General features: G+C 35.3%; 1 protein-coding gene and 1 long non-coding RNA gene across 2 annotated transcripts; one reads left to right on the top strand and one right to left on the bottom strand.

The window, feature by feature from the left end:
- Positions 1 to 9908: 9908 nt before the first annotated feature.
- On the bottom strand, positions 9909 to 15007 carry LOC145012047 (uncharacterized). Its single transcript, XR_013664369.1, has 3 exons — positions 14345 to 15007; positions 13761 to 14233; positions 9909 to 10513 (listed from the first exon to the last, which is right to left on the bottom strand). It is a non-coding gene; the product is annotated as an uncharacterized LOC145012047 (long non-coding RNA).
- A 2450-nt stretch (positions 15008 to 17457) lies between these two features.
- LOC145011680 (GDSL esterase/lipase 6-like) lies at positions 17458 to 20738 on the top strand. Its single transcript, XM_078970412.1, has 4 exons — positions 17458 to 17820; positions 18019 to 18173; positions 19712 to 20177; positions 20258 to 20738. The coding sequence occupies exons 1-4, from the start codon at positions 17586 to 17588 to the stop codon at positions 20494 to 20496; spliced, it is 1095 nt and encodes a 364-aa protein (XP_078826538.1). The 5' UTR covers positions 17458 to 17585; the 3' UTR covers positions 20497 to 20738.
- Positions 20739 to 21899: the final 1161 nt, after the last annotated feature.

Here is a 21899-nt window from a genome sequence, read left to right on the forward strand (position 1 = left end):
CAAGGATGGGAGAGTCAAGATATATGACTCTACTTCAGGTAAAATCAACTATCTAACTCTATTAAGTTCCTATTTGTAGATTCTTAATGCATTATGTGATAAGATTGAATTTTGATGTTTTATAGGATCGAAGAAAAGAAAGGAAGCTTAAAAGAAAAGTATGTTGAGTCTGATCGCGAAGAGATGGATTTCGTTCGCATGGTTCGATGATCGAATTTTTGAGCTGCTGCATAGGAGTTATGATAGATTGCTTAGGAATATTTAGTAACATAGTTTTCATTCGTAATTGCGTTGTAAGGACAAGTTTTTCCATATTTTTTATAAATAAAATAATTTTTTTTGTCTTATTTATATATCCTTGCAATGAATTTTGTGAAAATTGATGTTTGTATGTTTCTATCGTTAGAAATATTGAAAATGGATGTGATTCTTACTTATGTTGTTTTTGGTAGTGTCGAAAATTTATCAAATAAGGAATGATTCTCATCACCGAAGTTTCAATTGGACATAAACTTGGAATCATGTAACTGATATTGTATGATAAATGAGAACCTTCGTATTTGGGAAATTAAGACTAATTATCTATTCATATAAGTATGTAAGTCAACTGAAGGACTAAAGGATGTAGTACGCATTTAGGTCAAGTCCACCACAAAGAACGATAAGAATATTCATCATGATTTGCTAAATGTTTAGTAAATATGGTTATGCTTACAAGATTAAGTGTAATTCTAAATCATTGATAAGTTTCAATGTATGACAAAACGAATAAGAAGAATCAATTAGGCAGAAAGATAAAATTTTCTCAAATATGAAAGGAAGGGAGAGTACTTATGTATCTTGTTTTACGATTAACTTAGTGATTATGAAACCGTGCCACAATTGATCCTCTAAGTACACCTTAATGCACTAGTATGTCTAAGAAGAGGAATCCGTAATTATTGAAAAGGTTAAATCAAAAGGTAAATCATACTTTGTTCCAAAATCAAGTCTTAGAGTCATACTCCAAGATTGTGAATTGAGTGATATCATTTTAAGAAGGTTTATAACGCTCATCAAATGTGGAGTAGAAAAGTTTCTTCCTCCTAAACATTTGAAATTGGTAAATTTTGATGTCTTGGATAAGACAAAGACCAACTAAGACCAATTGTGTGAAGTGTTTGTCTTGATAAGAACCCACACTTACTCTTGAATATTTGTTTGTCAAGGAATGTTTCTTGACAAAAGAATCTTATATGTCAAGAGGTTAGTGGGAGTCTTAATGGTCTTGAATAGCTTCAGTAACTAATCAAGAATAAACCTATTATCTATCACCAGCATACGACTTGAGGTTTATAACCTATCGTGGTGACATATTCTTGTTCTCTGTGCCATTCCGGTTAAGTTAACTATGCATGTGAGTCCTAAGAGTTCTCAATTGATTGCATAAGGCAAAGCACCTTGATTGGTGAAAGTTCATTGATCTGTATGGGTGAGCTACTTGATCACTTGGAAGACATGGTAGGCCCTTGTGTTGCCAGATGGCAAGAAATAAAGATTGAACAAGTTTAGTCCATATGAGTTTAGATTTGTCACAAACATTGTCTTGTGATAATGGTTATGACAAATTCACATGGATAGGAACACACATACCATAAAATCTAAGTGGTAAGGCTTCTTATTGCTTCATGAAAATGATTGTGAGGAAACACTTTCACTAAGAAGATTTTAAGGAGATAGCAATTGTGTAAATTGCATTCTCAAATTCGATTATGATTATGGCATCCCTCTTCATAGTTCGAATTATGAGAAATGGAAAAAGGTTTAAACATTTGGGACTTACTGTTGTAAGTTCTGAAATTGTTTAGACACACATATGAGCTTTCATCTTATCGGGAGCATGATTATTATGTTAAGTTTTGCGACTTAGCAATATTAATTATATAAAACAAAAGTTTCAATTCACAAAGTTGCAGAGGTTGAAAAGTTGTTTTGCTATAATTAAGGGAGAGGAACTTATACTTCATTTCAAATCTAAAAGCTTAGATCGAGAAATTTGAATCAAATTTAGTCAAATGACATATATGAACGTTATGTTGAAAAGGTTCAACATAAGGAAATTCTATATATGGCAATGTTATAGTGGGAGAATGCTAAAGTATCATGTTTTTATGTAAGACATTATGAATCATATTCCATACGCTTCGGGTATAGGATCGATTGCATATGTTATAATATTCGACCGTTATGATTTTCCAAGTGCCTAAGATGTTAAAAGGGAAAAAGGACCAAAATCGGATATGGCTAAAGTAGTTAAACAACTGTCAAGGACGATCAAAGGTTTGCTAAGGATTGGTCGCTTGTGGGCAGTTGGAAGCAAAGTATTGAATGAAGGATATTGACATTATTATGAATAGATAGGATTCTATTAAGAATGAGTTGTCATATGGAATATATGGAAATGTTTCTGTAATAGGAGTTGGATATTAAGAATCTATGTAGATTAGAAACTTTTATGCAAGAAGGATGTTCAAAGGAATGTACTTTGAATGTGAGACTTCATATCTGTGGAGTTTTCTTGTAACAATCTCAAATAGAGAGCTTTGTAATATCATTGGTAAAGTCTTTGTGACTTCAATGTTAAGTCATTACAAAAGGATCGTTGCATAAAATGTTAGAATCTAACATATTCTAATACTGGCAAGAATTTGGTATTCTTACACTTGTGATAAGGATTGAGAATTGTGAAATGAGCATCATTGGAAATATGTTCAATTGATCTATTTCACAAAGTACCATAGGTAAACATAGTGTGCATGCTTGGAGCATGGGATGACTATTGTTTCAATTCAAGTATTAAGTTGATTATCCGAAACATTTTACAATGAATAATGTGTACTCGATATGGTGATTAACTAAAAAGGGGTTTTATTTATACTCAAAGTGTTGATGCCATATTGGATTCGATTATTCTTGTGTTTCACTTCGCATGTTTTGACTTCCCAAATAATAAGATTATTCAAACATCCACAATCGATCATACTTTGGAAGTAGGTAATGAGGTAAGACTACCATGAATCCGACTGTAGATTGTATGAAGTGTTTAGACATAGCAAAAGTCTGCTGCAGTGTTCATGAGTACTCCTGAAATAAGATTTGAGTATTGGATTAAACCACGTTGTAACACCCATAAAATTTACGCCGGTTTTAAAACATTTTAATCCATTCAAAAACCATAAAGTTATTACAACTTGTTTTCAAAATAGTTTAAACATCAGAGTATCCCCGGAACCAAATCACAAAATCATGAAATATAAGGAGCGGTACGATCACGCATTTGCCTTTCCACGATCTCCTAATGTATCTGAAACAATAAATTGAAAGTGTAAGCCCGAAAGCTTAGTGAGTTCCCACAAAATACCCATACACCCATAACCATACACATACAACAATGAGCAATATATTATGTTCCCAATCAACCATCCAGTTGGAATACCCCTGGCCGTCAACCTTCGGGTTGGAATGTCAACATACTATGAGTCCAATCATCCTACCAGGATGGAATACTCTCGGACCACAACCATCGGGTTGGAATTCCTGGACACCTACTCATACAACAACAACTACTATGGGTCCAATCATCCCTCAGGATGGAAAACCCCACGCCCTCAACCATTAGGTTGGAATGCCAACCTACTATGAGTCCAATCATCTTACCAGGATGGAATACTCTCGGCCCACAACCATCGGGTTGGAATACCTGGACACCTACACATGCAATAAAAACTACTATGGGTTCGATCATCCCTCAGGATGGAATACCCCGGGCCCTCAACCATCGGGTTGGAATGCCTAACCTACTATAAGTCCAATCATCCTACCGGGATGGAATACTCTTGGCCCACAACCATTGGATTGGAATACCCTACCTACTATGAGTCCAATAATCCTATCAAGATGGAATACTCCTGGCCCACAACCATCAGGTTAGAATGCCCACACACTAACAAACATGTGCACCTATCAGATAATCACATAACAGTTTGCAAAAATAACATACTATGGCCCTATCATCCTACCGAGATGGAATACCCTCTACTACTGCTCAAACATGTGCACATATAATAGATAATCTCCTACCAACATTTAGACATTCAAACCAATTATAGGTCACTAAGAATAGCCACATCCAATCTACCAGGATTCCGATCTAAACAATCAATACTAACACATAATCATCCTTTCTACCAAAATACCAACTAACATATCACAGCAGTAACTATCTCAAATAACAATCAAAGGGTCGACCTTAGTGCCTTAGACCCGTGGGTATAGTGAGGATAACTCACCTTGAAACTATTGTACCGAACCACAAAAGCACAATCCCGAAGCACTGCCCCAGACTCCAACACCTATAGCCATCAATGATCCATTGACATAAATATCCAAATTACCATAATACCCTTGAAGGTTAAATAGATCAAATTCAAAGTCCTAGCCAAAGTCAACCTTCCTAATTGACCCTACTCGCCGAGTCAACCCATTGACTAGCCGAGTTCTTAAACTCAGAAGACTCTCATATCACGACTCGACTCGTTGAGTCCATCAATCTCCGAGTCCTATCCTGTCCAACTCACTGAGTCACCACTCAACTCACTGATCCGAGTCTTAACCAGAAGAGGTTGGGGGTTCTACGCTATGACTCGCCGAGTCCACGACAATCTTCATCAGATTCGCCGAGTTGTTCATCAAACTCGTCAAGTCCATGCCCATCATCATATGACTCGCCGAGTCAACCCATGCGACTTGTCGAGTCTTTTCAGTCCTTCATCCATACAGTCACTTTTTGAGCCATGCAGAGGCTCCATACTGTAGATCCATCCTCCTAGGGCATGACTCTCACGTAAAGCTGCCAACTTTACGTGAGTACAAGGTGCTATTAGCCCAAAACAAGCTAGGGCTAGGGTTTAAGGCAAGAATGCTTCACAACCAAACAAAGGGCTGATGCTTTATGATTTCCTGGACCAAGGCAAGTCCAGATCTGAAGTTGCAACCTCAGATCTAGACCCATAACCCGAAATGGAACTTAAACATACTAAAATGGCCCCAAATCCATCCATAAGTTGATCTAGAGGGAAGGGATCAAGGTAACAACTTGTTACCTCTAAAATGTGCCCAAACTGAAGTAGATTATGGATCTATACGAGTCCCTTGATGCTATACACTTGATCTACAAGCCTCCTTTGCTAGAATCTCTTTCCAAAGCTTCCAAGCTCACTCCAAAGGCTCACACACGATTTTAGGGTTTTCTGACTCTCAAGGGGTAACAAGGAGGCTGAGGTGAGGACTTATGGTCCTTTAAATAGGGAGAAAACCCTAAGATTAGGGTTTTCTCTTCCCAGCACCAACTCGTCGAGTCTAGCCTCCGACTCGGCGAGTTGGTCACTTAACTCCCGACCAGAACCCGCTCCGACTTGACGAGTAATCGCACCTACTCGTCGAGTAGCTTCCTCAATTTACACTTTAAGCCCTTAAATCATATTTCTGAAGTTTGGGATGTTACACACGCTCACGTGAATCACTTCATGGATTTAATTACGAGTGATTGTGAGACGATAATATCTTATATTCTTGAAACAGAGACATATGATTTGTTGTTTACAAGTCGGTTGCGCATTAATAATGCATAAACGTACCAGTAACTTGGTGTTATAAAATGTATTGTTGTGTGTGATTTGATGAGTCAGTAGCACACGCATATGAGTCAAAGTTTATCCGTTCCTTTTACCATAAGAGGGATAAAAGCGTTATATGTGGTCCCCTCGATGATTTAGTGATGACACCCTTAAGTGTGTGGCTAAGCCTAGACTGATTTGATTTATTCAACCAGTCAGTCATCATAAATCGGAAATCGGGAAACAACACATGAACAGAGAGAATGATTATAATATGTGTCTCAGTTCATATGATATATATATAATAGAGGAATATATGACCCCTTATCTAAAAGATGCGTTACTGATAAGATCAAAGTTTGACAACGGTTTTTGAAAGCTATGATTAGGGGTGCAAACGAGCCGAGCCGAGCCCGAGCCTGGCCAGGCTCGGCTCGGGCTCGTTTAAGTTATATAAGGCTCGAGCTCGAGCTCGGCTCGATTCGAGCTTCCTTGTGCTGAGCTCGGCTCGAGCTCGTAAAGAGTTATACAAGCTCGGCTCGGGCTTAGGCTCGACTCGTTTTTTATCTGATGTATCTAAATAAGCTTAAGATCGGCTCGAGCTTGTTAAGAAGCTCGTTTACTAATACCCTAAATCCATAATTCCCCTAATATGTTTTTATTTTAATATATTTAAATAATATCAAATTATATTATATAAAGGCTCGTTTAGGCTCGCGAGCCTAATCAAGCTTAATGACATAGGCTTGAGTTCGAGCTCGTTTAATAAATGAGCTTAATATTAAGCTCGAGCTCGGCTCGGGCTTGTTTAAAATCGATTTCGAGTCGAGCTTTTAACGATCCGATCTCGAGTAGCTCGCGAGTAGCTCGGCTCGTTTGCACCCCTAGCTATGATAGCTAATCAAATTCTGAAGGAGTACTTGAAATAATAGTTATTAAACTTATCCAAGTGAGAGACTGTTGGATTAGGTGTCTAAGCCCATAACTATTTTTGGTATGTACTTGATTTGATTATGAGCATGGTCCTTTTGGTTTGCCTTCACTCATGCAACTTGATAGGATGACAAAAGGAGAGAGAGTAGGATTTATTATATGAATAATAAATTGGTACTCAAAATGGTTTTTTTAATATATTACGAGATTAATATATTATTTGGAAATCATATTATTTAATTCGTATTGATTAGAAATTAATTTAGTGTTCAAAAAAAGACTGATTAAATAATTGGGGGACTGTTATGCAATTCATTGATAGTTGCATAATTGGGTTGATTGATTTCATAGAGTGGAGTGGACGAAATTTATGGGGTAGCCCATAAGATTTCGTCCATGGGCTCTAAGGAAGGAGTTCATGGGCTACTTGTTGCCTAAGTTAGGTATTAAGGTTTCTAACTGAAAACCCTAGCAGCCACAGCTATATAAAGGACCCCATACAAGGAGATTTTCGGCCTGATCATTCAACAAAGAAACCCTAGCCGAAATCCTTCTCTCCTAAGTCATTCTCCATGCATTGGGTCTTTGTGAATCCATTAGAGGTGCAACACTTGGGGCACTAGGCTTTCAGAAGACAAGATCAAGAAGGATTAAACTTGTTACTGCTACATAACAAGAGAGGTAAAAATTATTAACCCTTGTCATATGTGATTTTCAATATATGTATGCTAGTCATAGGGTTATTGCTTTGGTATTCATAGTTGTATGTTCAAATTAGAAAAACCTAGATCCAAAGCAATTAGGGTTGCATGTACACCATAAGAATGATGTTATGCTCAAATCCCATTAGTTACCTCCACAAGATGCACAATGAAGAGAAAATGATGGATCCAAAGTCTTAAGAGCAAAACCACTTCCTTGATGAGCTTCCTTCACAACCAAGAAAGCCCAGTAATCACTCCAAAAGCTCAAAATGCTCAAAATAGATTAGGGTTTGAAAGGAGGGTCGGATTTGGGATGGAGGATGATAACGGGAAGGGTTTTGGGGCTATAATGGTGCTTATATAGTGTAGAAACCCTAAATTTTAGGGTTGAGTCCAAGATGCGTACGCCCTACGTACCAATATGTACACCCAGCGTACATGCACGTGGCCAAGTACGCTCAACATACCAAGGTGTACGCGTAACATACTCATGATGCACCCTCTATTATGAAATTGCCATTGAGGACCAATCTTGTAAATAAATCTTAACTCAAGGGTCAAAATGAATACCTAGAAATTAGATGTTACAACTTTCCCCCACTTGAACTAGACTTCGTCCTCGAAGTCTGCTGTCGCGAATAAATCTGGTTAGTGCTCTCGCATGTCCACATCAGGCTCTTATGTCCATTTGGAACCCTTCCGATGTTGCCACCAGACCTTGAACAGTGACATTTCTTTGTTACGCAGAGTCTTCATCTTCTGATTTAAGTTCACCATTGGTCTCTCCACATAATTCAGGCGATCATCAACCTGGATGTTTTCCATGGGAACAACTGCAGACTCATTGGCCATACACTTCCAAAGCTGAGAGACATGGAAGGTGTTATGGATTTGGTTGAGCTCATCAGAAAAATCTAGCCGTTATGCAACCTTTCCCACGCAAGCCGAAATCCTGAAAGTTCCAATGAAGTTGGGGCCCAGCTTGCCCCGCTTCAGAAATCGGATGACACCTTTCCAAGGTGACACTTTCAAAAGCACCAAGTCTCCTACCTAAAAATCAAGGTCCGAATGTCGCCAATCTACATAACTCTCCTGCCGGTTTTGTGCCACTCGCAACCTATCACGCACCTGTTGAATCAACTCAGTATTCTTGAGTACAACCTCTGTACTCCCCATGAACCGATGCTCAACCTCCCCTAACAAATCAGAGTCCTGTACCTTCTTCCATACAACATATTGAATGGAGGTCGATTAATACTAGCATGATAGTTTTTGTTGTAGGAGAAATTTGCTAGTGTAAGGTAAGTATCCCAACTCCTTCCAAAATCTAGCACACAAGCCCGAAGCATATCTTTGAGCGTCTGAATCGTTCGCTCGTTTTGGATACGAGTTTAGGGATGATATTTTGTACTAAAATGTAGTTAAGTACCCAACTCCTCATGAAACTTCCTCCAAAACCTGGAGGTGAAACGAACATCTCGGTCTGAAACTACCTAAACTGGAAGTCCGTGCCAAACTACCACCTCCCGACCATTGATGTAAGCTAACTTCTCTGCGGATATGCTCTCGAAAATTGGTATGAAATGCACACTCTTGATCAATCTATCAACAATGACCCATATATAATTAACACCATGTACTATCCTTGGTAATTTTGTGATGAAATCCATGATAATCTCTTCCCACTTCCAAACAGGAATGGGTAAGGGCTACATCTTTATGTGGGGTCTATGATGCTCGACCTTGACTTTCATGCAAGTCAAGTACCACTCAACAAACCAAGCTATCTACAACTTCATACAGGGCCACCAATAGCTCAACCTTAGATCCGTGTACATCTTCGTGGCCCCCAGATCGATAGAAAACTTTGACTTATGAGCCTCCTCAAAAACTGTCTGTCTCACCCCACCTGATGCCGAAACCCAAACTCTACCACAATGAGTCAACAACCCTTGACTGTATCTGAAAAATAAGGGAATATGTTCCCTGATCCGCTCAGCCTTCTAATTCTCCTTTTTCAATCCCTCTGCCTGATCCTTCTTGATCAAATCCAACAAAGGCGTTGTGACAACCATCCTCAAGCAAAAATCATCGATAGAAGAACTCACCGCCTTGTGGCTCAAAGAATATACCACCACATTGGCCTTCCCAGGGTGGTACAAGATCTCGCAATCATAATCATTTACCACATCCAACCATCTCCGCTGCTGCATATTCAGATTTTACTGGTCCATCAAGTACCTTAAATTCTTGTGGTCGGTGTGGATAGTACACCGAACCCCATACATATAGTGTCTCCAAATCTTGAGGGAAAAAACCACGACCCCCAGCTCAAAATCGTGTGTAGGGTAGTTTGCCTCATGAGGCTTCAGCTGCCTTGAAGCGTAAGCAATCACGTGACCCCTCTTCATAAGAACGACTCCCAAACCTGAAATAGAGGCATCACAATAAACAATGAAATCATCCAAACCCTTAGGAAGCACGAGAATAGGGGCCTCACACAATCTGTGCCTTGGAGTCTCAAAAGCTAGCTGCTGATAAGACCCCCCACCAAAAAGTCACATTCTTTTTGGTCAAACGGGTCAAAGGCATTGCAATCTTGGAGAAATCTGGGATAAATCTCGTATAATACCCTACGAGGCCTAAGAATCTAAACTAGTGAATTGCCTAATCTGCCAATCCTATCTTTCCAGCTCTGCAACCCATACTAGCATGCAATTCTAAAGGCTCATACAACAGACATACAAAGTCATATTTCCTAGCATTCTATCATGAAATTTTAAGCAGATCCTTAACCCTAATCTAACATGCTATACACATATACACATACTGTAACAAATAAACACATATGGGTATTTTGTGAAATACTTACTTGAGCTCCATTGATTGCATGCATTACACCCCTTTCTTTTGTAAAAACCCTTTTAGAAAATCATTATCTTTTGAAAATTTACCAATTCCTCAGTTTGAGTTTAGATACACTCGAGAGTGTGCCTGAATCTCGTAAACCAAGGCTCTGATACCAACTAGTAACGTCCCAAAAATTACTAAATAAAAAAATGTTCTTAAGTCAACCAAAACAACCATTCATTCATTCTAAAATCCCTTCAAAGTATAGAAATGTATAAAATAGTTATTAGAGTACAAAAAAGTCATAAAATGCAGAACACCGGTGGATGCGATGCAATACTGTCGAGCTCTTCCTTTAGGAACCAGAAGTACCTGAAACATAAACATAAACCGTAAGCACAAAGCTTAGTGGGTTGCACAAAATACCACATACCATACATACATCACGCATCACCCGACATTCATCGGGCCCTGCCTGGCTAACAGGCCCCGCCCAAAATACATAAGGGTACCTCCCAACATACATAACATAATCTAGTGGGACGACATTGGTGCCTTCAAGCCACGAGTTTAGTGAAAAGACTCACCTTAATTGATAACAGATAAATCTCATACCCGAGTGGTAGGTACGAGAACCTCCTCACACTGTACATACCCAATACAAACCTAGTTAACAATTAAGGTGATAATCCATAATTAAGGGTCCACTACATACTTTATCTCTCTAGGGTAAAAGAACATTTTACCCTTTCAAGGCTAGATCCTTCCAAACATGACCTAATGTCCCAAATTGGCCAAACATGCCTTCTAGTGCTACGCCCTGCATACGTAATGCCTCTACGACCTGCATAGAAGGCTTAATAGAAATCACGGATAATCAAGGCTACACACTATGTAGCCAGGATTACACACCGTGTAATCATGCTTTTGCAAATCTTCATTTTAAGCTTTTAATACCCTAAGACTAAACGTCCAACACTCAGATTTGAACCTAATGGACGTCTAAAATGATAAAGTTTCTGACTTTATGTAACATCCTAATGGTAAGGTACTTCTAATTTTGACCCTATAATTGAATTATATTGCATTTTGGTATCTAAGTTTAAGAAAGAGTGAAAAAGGGCCCATAGTGTCATTTTGGTAAATTGGGACTTGGAGGAGTACATTGTGGATACGTGTGTAGGCTAAGTGTACTAGGGCGCGCCTTAGTACGCTCGACATACACTTCGTACGCAGGGCTTACGTGGAAATCATGCAACCCTAATTTTTTTAGGGTTTTGGCTTATATTTAAACATCATTAAGGCCTCATATCTTCTTCTTACCCAGCCTCCTTTGTGATACCGACCCCCAAGCAAACCATAAGAGAAAGAGTGCATTTTGGCACCTTTAAGACGGTGTTGAAGTGGTTTTGAAGAAAGAAGAAGGCTGTGAGAAGATCTTGGAGTTGAGAGCATTTTGGATTTAGGATTTCTACCTTGATTGCAACCTCCAGGAGGTATAAAGCTTGCAAATTTACCACTTCATCTTGAAGATCTAGTTTCTTACTTTTTCAAGTCACTTTTTCATCCCAAATGGTGATTCTTGGACATGGCATGTTCTTGACCCATTAAGCCGTCCTTTCAGACCTTAGGAAGGGTTTTGAGCTATAAAAATGAGGTCTTAATGGTTGGCCTTGCTCTATGCACTCTCTAGAAGGTCTTAATGTATTAATACTTTGAGTTAAGCACTTAAAGGACATGCAAGGACATAAAGTTGGAAACTTTATGACTCTTAAGGATGATTTAGTCTTGGATTTGGATATCGAATGTAAGAACTTGAGGCATTAAGCTCTTAATGGACTTTGGGATGTTTGGGCATATGCCCTCAATAATCTGAGTATGCAGCACGTACGCGGTACACTACGTACACTCAGTGTACCTTCAGAGTACACCCTGCGTACGCGTGCTGTGTCGACTTGGTTGAGTTGACTCAGTTAGGTTGACCCGACTGGGTTGATTCAGTTGACTTATGGATTTTGATCACTTTGACTTTGACTTTGATCAAGTTTGACTTAAGGTAATTTTGGATATTTTGGGATTATGATTGAGAATTGGTCATTTGGTTAGATAGGTGATAGTTAGAGCTGAGATACAGAGTCGAGACCTCATCAACTTTTGTCCTGACTGTAAGGTGAGTTTTCCACACTATACTTATGGGTCTAAGGCACCAAGATCGACCCATTGGATAAGATATCCTATTATGTGATTGTATATTATCGTGTTGTAGTGATTTGTTAGATCTGTATCCTGGTATATAGGATGATGCTATGCTTAGTGATCTATAGATCTACCTGATTGTGTATTGACTAATTATATGTTTATCTGTTATAGGTGCACATATTTTGTTTGGTGGTTGAGGCTTTACTGCTATGTGCATGGGCCAACAGACCGGGGGCATTCTAACCTGATGGTTGATTGGTCCCAAGGGTCTTCCATCCTAAGGATGACTGGACCCGTTGTATATTGGCATTCCAACCCAATGGTTGCTTGGTCCTGGTGTATTCCAACCCGATCGTTGACTGGACTCATTGTATATTGGCATTCCACCTAGGGTATTCTATTTTGAGGATGACTGGACCCGAAGGATGACTAGGCTTGTGGTATTCCAACTCGATGGTTGATTGGACCCGACACACTATTGTATATGTTATCTGTTTGTGTGTTGGTACTTTGGGGTAAACTTACTAAGCTTTGGCTTACGATTTTTAGTTATTGTTTTAGGTACTTCTGATGATCGCGGGAATACGAAGGCGTGACCGTGCACATCATCTTTTTTATGTACTTTTGGATCTATGGGATACTCTGATATGGAACAACACTTTGAAAACAATGACTTTGTAAACATTCTATGATTTTAGATTGTTTTAAAAAGTTTAAATTTGTTGTGATTTTTATGGATGCAACACTTTATGCATTTGCATGGCTTAATGGCGCTCAAGACCAAACCCTAGTTCCATAACATCCTTTAATGACCTTAAATCCTTGCATGGTTGAAATATAACCATCAAGATCCCATTTTATGCTATAAGATCCTCAAAAACAACAAAAAATGATAACCTCAAGATCTGGAGTAGCTCTTACTCACAAAAGCCAAACTCATGGGACCAAAAGCATGCAAATCTATAAGCTAGCTTAGGTCTAACCCAAGGAATCATAAAGATGAGAACTTTATACATTTTAAAGTTGGAAAATGAGATGAAAGCTCTGGATCTTCAAGCTTGGGCCACACCAAAACCACTAGACAGACTCATCCTTCTTCAAAATGCATTAAAACACACAAAAAAGGCTCAAAACAAGCTCACAAGGAATTAAGGTTTCGAGTGGGCTACTCAGGAGAATGGAGGTTGATGATAATGAAGTCCTCAAGGGAGTTAATGTCTTCAAATAGGGTCACAAACCTAAAGTTTTGGGTTTTGGATTTAGCACTCCTACGTATTGCATACATAAGGGTACACCTCGTGTAGGGCTTTAAATGACTACACCCACTTCTCATTCTATGCCCGGTGTAGAGGACCTCTTACGCACATCGTAGGACCATTTTTGCAAGAAATTAGCACTTTAAACTATAAATGAAAAGTACCTGGGAAATGGGTGTTACATTTTTTCTTGTTGCATCCATTGTCAGACTGGTAGGATTTGCAAAACCTAAACGATACAAACACTCTAATTATGGTCATATTAGGATTAGTTTAGAGTAAACATTATATTCAAGAAACTAAATTGGCATGATTCGTTGATGTTGATATTATATGTTATGGACTTTTCCTATAATTCATGCTTCATGAAATTGTTGGTCACTTGTTTTTTGATTACTTCCAACTTTTTATAAGGATGTCCAACCTTCTCGCTTGATTCCTAATGTCGGGATTCCAATAAGCCTGCAAAATTGAAAAATAACTCGAATACCACATGTGAACTATATCAAGCCAATAAGATCATATCTCATCGATTAATTCAACATCAATTTCATACGAAAACATATAAAACTTACATGGCAACCTGGTTTTGATTTATGTAGGAATCTGATTCTAATATATGCTTCCTTCAATATCTCTGATTAAAAAAAAAAGGTTAATCAGAACTCTGTCTTATAACTTCACCAAAGCAAAATTTCAGAACAAAGAACCAGTAGCCCTAATAAGACTTATCTATCAATACATGTACCTTATTTCTTTTTCATGTGAGAGATGGATAAATGATAAGGGAAGGAGAGAGCTTTGTTTCTTCACTGCCTGCGATCTCAAACGACACAAATAAACTATTGGTTTTCACTGGAAAAGTTGTCTCCCTTTTTAGCACCACCACTGGTTTACAGGTTAATCTTTCTTCGTGGCCTCATTTCCACCAACCAAAAACACAACATAAACAGTAATCAAGTTTGAATGAAATAATTCTGATAATAGAAAGAAACGAAAATAGAGTTCATCCTTTTACATGGACCGTCTAGGGTTTAAAACTGGAAAGAAGTAAAGTTGAAGGCTTGGTGAACAGGAGAAAGTACAACATAATCGATGAAAAAGGAGGAACAACGATTGAAGAGAAATGGTTTTGATTATCGATTTGTTGGTGTGCTTATAGATTTGGGAAGGATTAGAGATTGTAGTGGAAGATAATTAGAGAAGAATGGTGGTAGCCAGTGAACAATACCCATATCGGGTAGGCGAAACCATCGCAATCCATCTTTCCCTCTGGTGACGGTGGACATGAGAAAAGAGGTGGTTGGAGTTCGGATTGAAAATTGGTAGTGTTAGAGTTTGAGGATTAGAAGTTGATGATGGAGGTGGTGGATCGGTGGACCGAGGGAGGATAAAAAAAAAAAAAAGCATAGATGGTGAACCCATTTGAGGGTGGAAGGCATGTTGACTTTTTACAGGTACGTGTTTGGAGCAGATGGAGAGTAAATCAGTGGTATTCTTCGAAAGGTTCTAGAAGTATTTCGATGGGTGGAAAACAATGGCGTTGATGAGGGAAGAACATAACACATGTCGAAGACACGTATCTAGCCATTTCCCTGGAATTTAAGGGACCAGATTACCAATATGTAAAAAAAAGACCAATAGAATTCAAAAATCATTCGGAACCCATAATTAATCTATATATAATAATAATCCAATGAATTGTGTTTTCATTAGAATGGTAAAAATACTAATTGTAGATTGGCTACAAATAATAATAATAATAATAATAATAATAATAATTAACTTTTGTTCAAAGTTTTCTTCCTTATTTCCCTCATATGCTTTAGGACTTTCGGTTGCAATTGGTCACTTTATCTTAAAAAAAGTGAGACATCTTAACGTAATGGTAATGTTTGTTCCAAGGAATGCAAATTCCATTCCAAAAGACAACCTAAAATCCTAAATCGTTTAGAAATATGAAAGTACATACGGCAATACTCTTCCATCGCCATCCTCGAAGCCAAACTTCATCTAAATATAAAGACATACAACGATAAACTTAAAAGTTAACAACATATGGAGTAACAAACTTTATCTTCTATATACATTTAGTTTATTACTTTTATAAGTTATTAAATATATATTTAACTAGACATATTTATTAATTATATTATAGTAATTTATACAATTGTTCTAATGTAATTTATACAATTGTTCTAATGTAATATATTATAGGACTCGTAAAATTGAGAAACGCCAATGATCAAAATAATGTGTTATATACCTAATGGGCTAATCTTGATGCTTGTATAGCAACTATGGACCCATAACTATTTTCATATTAATTTTGAAAATGAAATTGTAGAATGTTCCATGTCAACACATTATATATGTTTCTATAATAGGTAATATATATATATATATATATATATATATATATATATATATATATATATATATATATATATATATATATATATAGGTTCGGTTTCATTTGAAACCATTCTAATTTTGTGAGACCGCGAGACCAAATCTAAAAATAATTTTAAAATGCAAAATAAATGGAAAAATCCAAAAATTCTTTTTTTAAATATTATTTTCGGAACTTGAATTAACTAAAATAAATAAAATAAATAAATAAATAAAATAAAATAAAAAATCTCATTTTTTTTTGAAAAATACGTGAAATATTCTAAATAGAATATTATACTGACATATTCTAAAAATAATTTTAAAATGCAAAATAAATGGAAAAATCCAAAAAGTCTTTTTTTAAATATTATTTTCGGAACTTGAATTAACTAAAAAAAATTAAAAAAAGTAAAAAAAATAAAAAAAATACGTCTCACAAAATTAGGCCGTCTCACATGAACCTAACCCTATATATATATATATATATATATATATATATATATATATATATATATATATATATATATATATATATATATATATATATATATATATATATATATGTTCAGGTTCATTTGAGACCATTCTAATTTTGTGAAACCGTGAGACCAAATCTAAAAATAATTTTAAAATGCAAAATAAATGGAAAAATCCAAAAATTCTTTTTTTAAATATTATTTTCGGAACTTGATTTAACTAAAAAATAAAATAAATAAATAAATAAAATTCCTTTTTTTTTAAAATAAGTGAAATATTCTAATAGAGTATTACACTGATATATTCTAAAAAATAATTTTAAAATGCAGAATAAATGGAAAAATCCAAAAATTCTTTTTTTAAATATTATTTTCGGAACTTGAATTAACTAAAAAAAATAAAAATAATAAAAATAAATTCCATTTTTTTTTGAAAAATACGTGAAATATTCTAATAGAATATTACACTGATATATTTTAAAAAACAATTTTAAAATGCAAAATAAATGGAAAAATCCAAAAATTCTTTTTTTAAATATTATTTTCGGAACTTGAATTAACTAAAAAATACAAAAAATAAATAAAAAATAAAAAAATACGTCTCACAATCTCACAAAATTAGACTCTCACATGAACTTAACTCACTCTCTCTCTCTCTCTCTCTCTCTCTCTCTCTCTCTCTCTCTCTATATATATATATATATATATATATATATATATATATATATATATATATATATATATATATATATATATATATATATATATATATATATATATATATATATATATATATATATATATATATATAACAAGTTGGTTGGTATCATAAGTAAAAAAAAAAAATATGCTATTTATTTTTAATAAAGATTTTAAAGTTCATTACTAGTGTACGTAATTTGTCACATTTGTTTTTATGTATTAGGCTAAAAATAGCAAATTGTTGGTGCCCTTTTCTCATGTTTTTGGTTTCGTTGCCTACGTCATTTTCCTCACTTTTTTTTTTACCCTTCTTTAGTCACATTTTGTGTTCATCTTCTTCAAGTTTCTTCAAGTCTATTTAGCTTCAAATTCATATACCATTTCTCTAAAAGTTGGCACCAAAGTGTGATTGAAAATATGGAGAGGTTCCCACAATTGATCATATTCCTGAGTGTGTTTCTTTTGTTTTCGGCATATGCTAACGCCCACGTTAAGTCACTAATCATTTTTGGAGACTCCCTTTTTGATCCCGGTAACAATCGTTATATCAGGAACTGCACTATTCAAGCCAATTTTCCACCTTATGGTTCAACTTTCTTTCACCGTCCAACAGGACGATTCAGCAATGGTCGAACTGTCGCAGATTTCATAGGTAAGTCTTTTATTAGTCTATATAACTTTCCTTTATTCCTTGGGCACGTCAACATTTTTTTTAAATGAAAATATCAAATAATACACACAATTTAATTTCAAGTTTAGAACAATTTTCATGTATTTAGGGTATCATTTGGATTAGAGTTGGTTTATGTTTGGATTTAATGTTAATTTGTGGTTAAACAACATGATGCAGCACAACATATGGGGATCAAGTTCCAAAAACCATACCAAAAGCTATATGGAAAAAATTTAGGAAGTATAATTGTGAAACATTTTCCGGTTCAGGCCAATGGAATCAACTTCGCCAGTGCCGGAAGTGGAATATTGCCCGAGACAAACAAATATGCAGTAAGATGATCAACCTTTCTAGCTAGTTTACTTTTACTATGGTCACCGAATTTAAGATCATAGATAATATTTTAGTGTTTTCAGCTAACTGTTGACATTATAATCAAGAATTTAAACAAACAAATGAGTCAAAAAAGTAATATCCGAGATGACTTGTGCTTGTTTTGTAGTGGTATACGGGATCTTACGTAGGATTATGATTCTTTTTGTGAATCCGAATCATAAGATTACAAAAGCGGTTTAAAACATAAATATATATATATATATATATATATATATATATATATATATATATATATATATATATATATATATATATATATATATATATATATATATATATATATATATATATATATATATTCATCCATTAGGTTGGAATAATAGTTTAAAACATGAGAATTACTCCAATACATAATTTAACAATAATCAATTCAGAAGGAAATTTGTATGGTTCATATTTGATTCATTTTGTTAACTCAATAAAAATACTCAAAATTTTAAAAAATATATATAATAATAACGATCTTACGAGAGATTCTAATATCCTACATCAGATCCTTCTAAAAAATGATCCTATTATAATCGGCTTGATGTCTAAGGGATATTTATGATCATATATGGATGATCATGAGATGAAATCGGTACTAAACCAGTATCGACTCGAGAATCTCAAATACAGAAATAGGTTAAAAAAACAATATCGAGTACTGAACTGAATTAACATTACCGGTACTAATGATTGTATCGGTTTTTTGTACTGACACTGATACTGAATCCCAAATCTTGTGATTTTGAAATACCGAGTATCGTGTTATATGTTTAAATCGATACCGATTCTGGTACGGGGTCGGATTTGATACTAACAGTTCTTCCCTATGAATACAATCGTTATATCTAACCATTATGATAAAGATTTTAGGAACATTGGATATGCCATCTCTATTTAATTCTTTATGTGCATTGATAAAGTAGTCACGAGTTACTATTAATAGCAAAAGTGTACTTCATATTTTCTATTTAAAAACAGTTAGTTGCCGATCAGCCACGTCATAATCCTCATTTACGTGTCCTCATTTACGTGTGTAGAAAAATCATATTATTTTATTATTTATCGAGAAAATATGGCCATTAATTTATTTTTGCTTTACATCACATGTATATTTCAATGTCTCCATGCTTATTGTTAAAATATTAACTGAATCATCTATTTTTCATTTTATTTATTTGATAAGTAAATTTCAAATAATAATACGAACTAATCCAATATTCCGATTCTGGCTAAATGGATTTAACTTGTCACCTCTAATTTCAAGAAATGATTACCAGTGAAAAACACGAAAGTAAGATTGAAAATATTTGTTTAGGACAAATAAAGTGTTGATTACTTTTGCGCTTTAATGCTCGCTAGAAACTTAGAAGAGGTCAGTCGTCATCCATGGAATTCAAAGGTCTAAAAAATGTAAATTACGTTAACAACTATTTTCTTGAACAACTATTTTCTTCCATTAATTCGTTTGCATCATTTTGATGAGCAGGGGGTTACACCACTAGAAGTCCAATTACAACAATTCCAAGAGCTTATTCACTATAAACATTTACATAGAGATCAAATTTCAAAATCCATATTCTTCCTTGAAGCGGGATCAAATGACATATTTACTTACTTACAAGCACCCGAAAAGTCAACCCTATCGCCAATAGCTTTTGTAGATGCCATGTTGAGAGAAGCAGCCAATTTCCTTGACATAATCTACCAACATGGTGCTCGAAAGATCGCCATTTTCTCCGTTGGTCCAATGGGGTGTATTCCAGGCAGAATCAACCTACCAAATGCCAGTACTCATCGTTGCTATGCTGGGGCAAACAAAATGACGAAATATTATAATTATGGCTTGGAACGTTTGGTTCACAGTATACGTAGAAAGTATCGTGGTGCAATTGGTGTTTATGGAGAAGTGTTTAACACTGCACAAAGGTTGCGTGTTAGAGCAAAACTACATGGTATACCTATTTTCTAGAATATAATTCGTGTAATTATATTATTTGTTACTAATTTTTGTTTTCTTATGGAATTTTAATAGGGTTTTCCAATGTAAATTCGGCATGTTGTGGGGCTGGACCCCTAAAAGGACGAGTGCAATGTGGTGAAAAAGGTTACACGATGTGTTCAAATGCTAATGAGTACTTTTATTGGGATTATTTTCATCCAAGTGAACATACTTATGAACTTATCTCCAAAGCCTTATGGTCTGGAGGCAGATATGCAGTTCGACCCATGAACTTGAGGACTTTGGCTAACATAACCTTGCCACATTCTTAAACCCATTTTTATTTACGTATTTATGGGTTATATGGATGGCGTTGAGTTGAGCAATAATATTTAAAGGAATAATGGGTTGCCATGTAATATTTAGGTTCCCTTTTGTCGTGAGTATGTTTTAAATTATGATCAAATAACTATAAATGCTTAGGCATTTTATGTTTGCGTTATTTAATAATTTTCTTGTATGAATTTTGTTTATATGATATGAAAAATAATAATAACATTCTATTTTCGGATTATGAACACAAGACGCTAGTCCTTCTATTTTCGGATTAATCAGTAATTTAATAATATTACGAAAAATAATATACATATGAACATGTTGATTATGAATAGGTTACAGATTTGATCGAGGACAAAGACAAGATACAAACAACTCTTATCGTCTACCTAAGATCTCTCTCGCTCTAATATGAAATTTCAACCGATAATGATGTATATTTATCCTTATAATCGTATCTTGTTTGATACTAACAATTTATAATCTAATGATTGTGGCCCACATGGTTATCAAAAACCCAGCTGACCAGCCACGATTACTGACAACGTCGATTTTCATATTTATACAAATGCTTAATATCTAAATCGCACCCAAAGTTATTTTCTAAATTAGATTATTAAAATTAGTAACTGGGCTTTTGATAGTGTACTTAATGACATCTATGTTATGGTAGGGGTGACAACTCTCGATCCAACCCGTAATCTGATACTGACCCAACCCGAAAATAGATGGGTTTGGGTTGTGATTTTTGATCCGCCAACCCGACAACTCACCAACCCGTTTATTTCATGGGTTGGGTAAGCTATGAGTACTTACTTATGGAGATCAAAGCCAATTGTATAGAGTAGTTACAAAATCCGCAAATGACTATTTCTTTGTAATTCTTTCTTGTTTTGCTAGCTCGTTGCTAAAATTCATTTGTTCGAAGAAAAAAAGATTTGGAGATTGAGTGGTGATTTTTGGATTTTAATAATTAGCGTTAGTTATTTATTTTAATGTTCGAATGGTTGATAATTTTATATATTATTGGAAAGAATGTGAGGGGATGTTGGGATTTTAATACCTAGCGTTTATTACGCATGACTAATTAAAATCGCGTAACAAGTAGTTAGGATGGGTATATTGTTAGAAGATTAAAAAATTACATTTTAACAAGCAGTGCAAAGTCAACCAGTGTGTGACTCGTCTTTAATATCATTATCCATTGGGGTTAATGTATAGATTGACTTTGATTCGTTGGGAGGCATGGGAAAATCAAGGGAATTTGGAGTAGAATAGTTGGTTTAATTAATCAACTTCATGATAGAACGATAATTTTGCATTCTAATATTCAAAGACAGGTAGGAGATGGTTTGACAACCTTGTTACGTTTAGATTTCCAAGATTTATCTTTTTGGAA

The sequence above is a fragment of the Lactuca saligna genome, chromosome 8 (genome assembly GCF_052625555.1).
Source record: "Lactuca saligna cultivar CGN05327 chromosome 8, ASM5262555v1, whole genome shotgun sequence".
NCBI classification, from domain to species: Eukaryota; Viridiplantae; Streptophyta; class Magnoliopsida; order Asterales; family Asteraceae; genus Lactuca; species Lactuca saligna.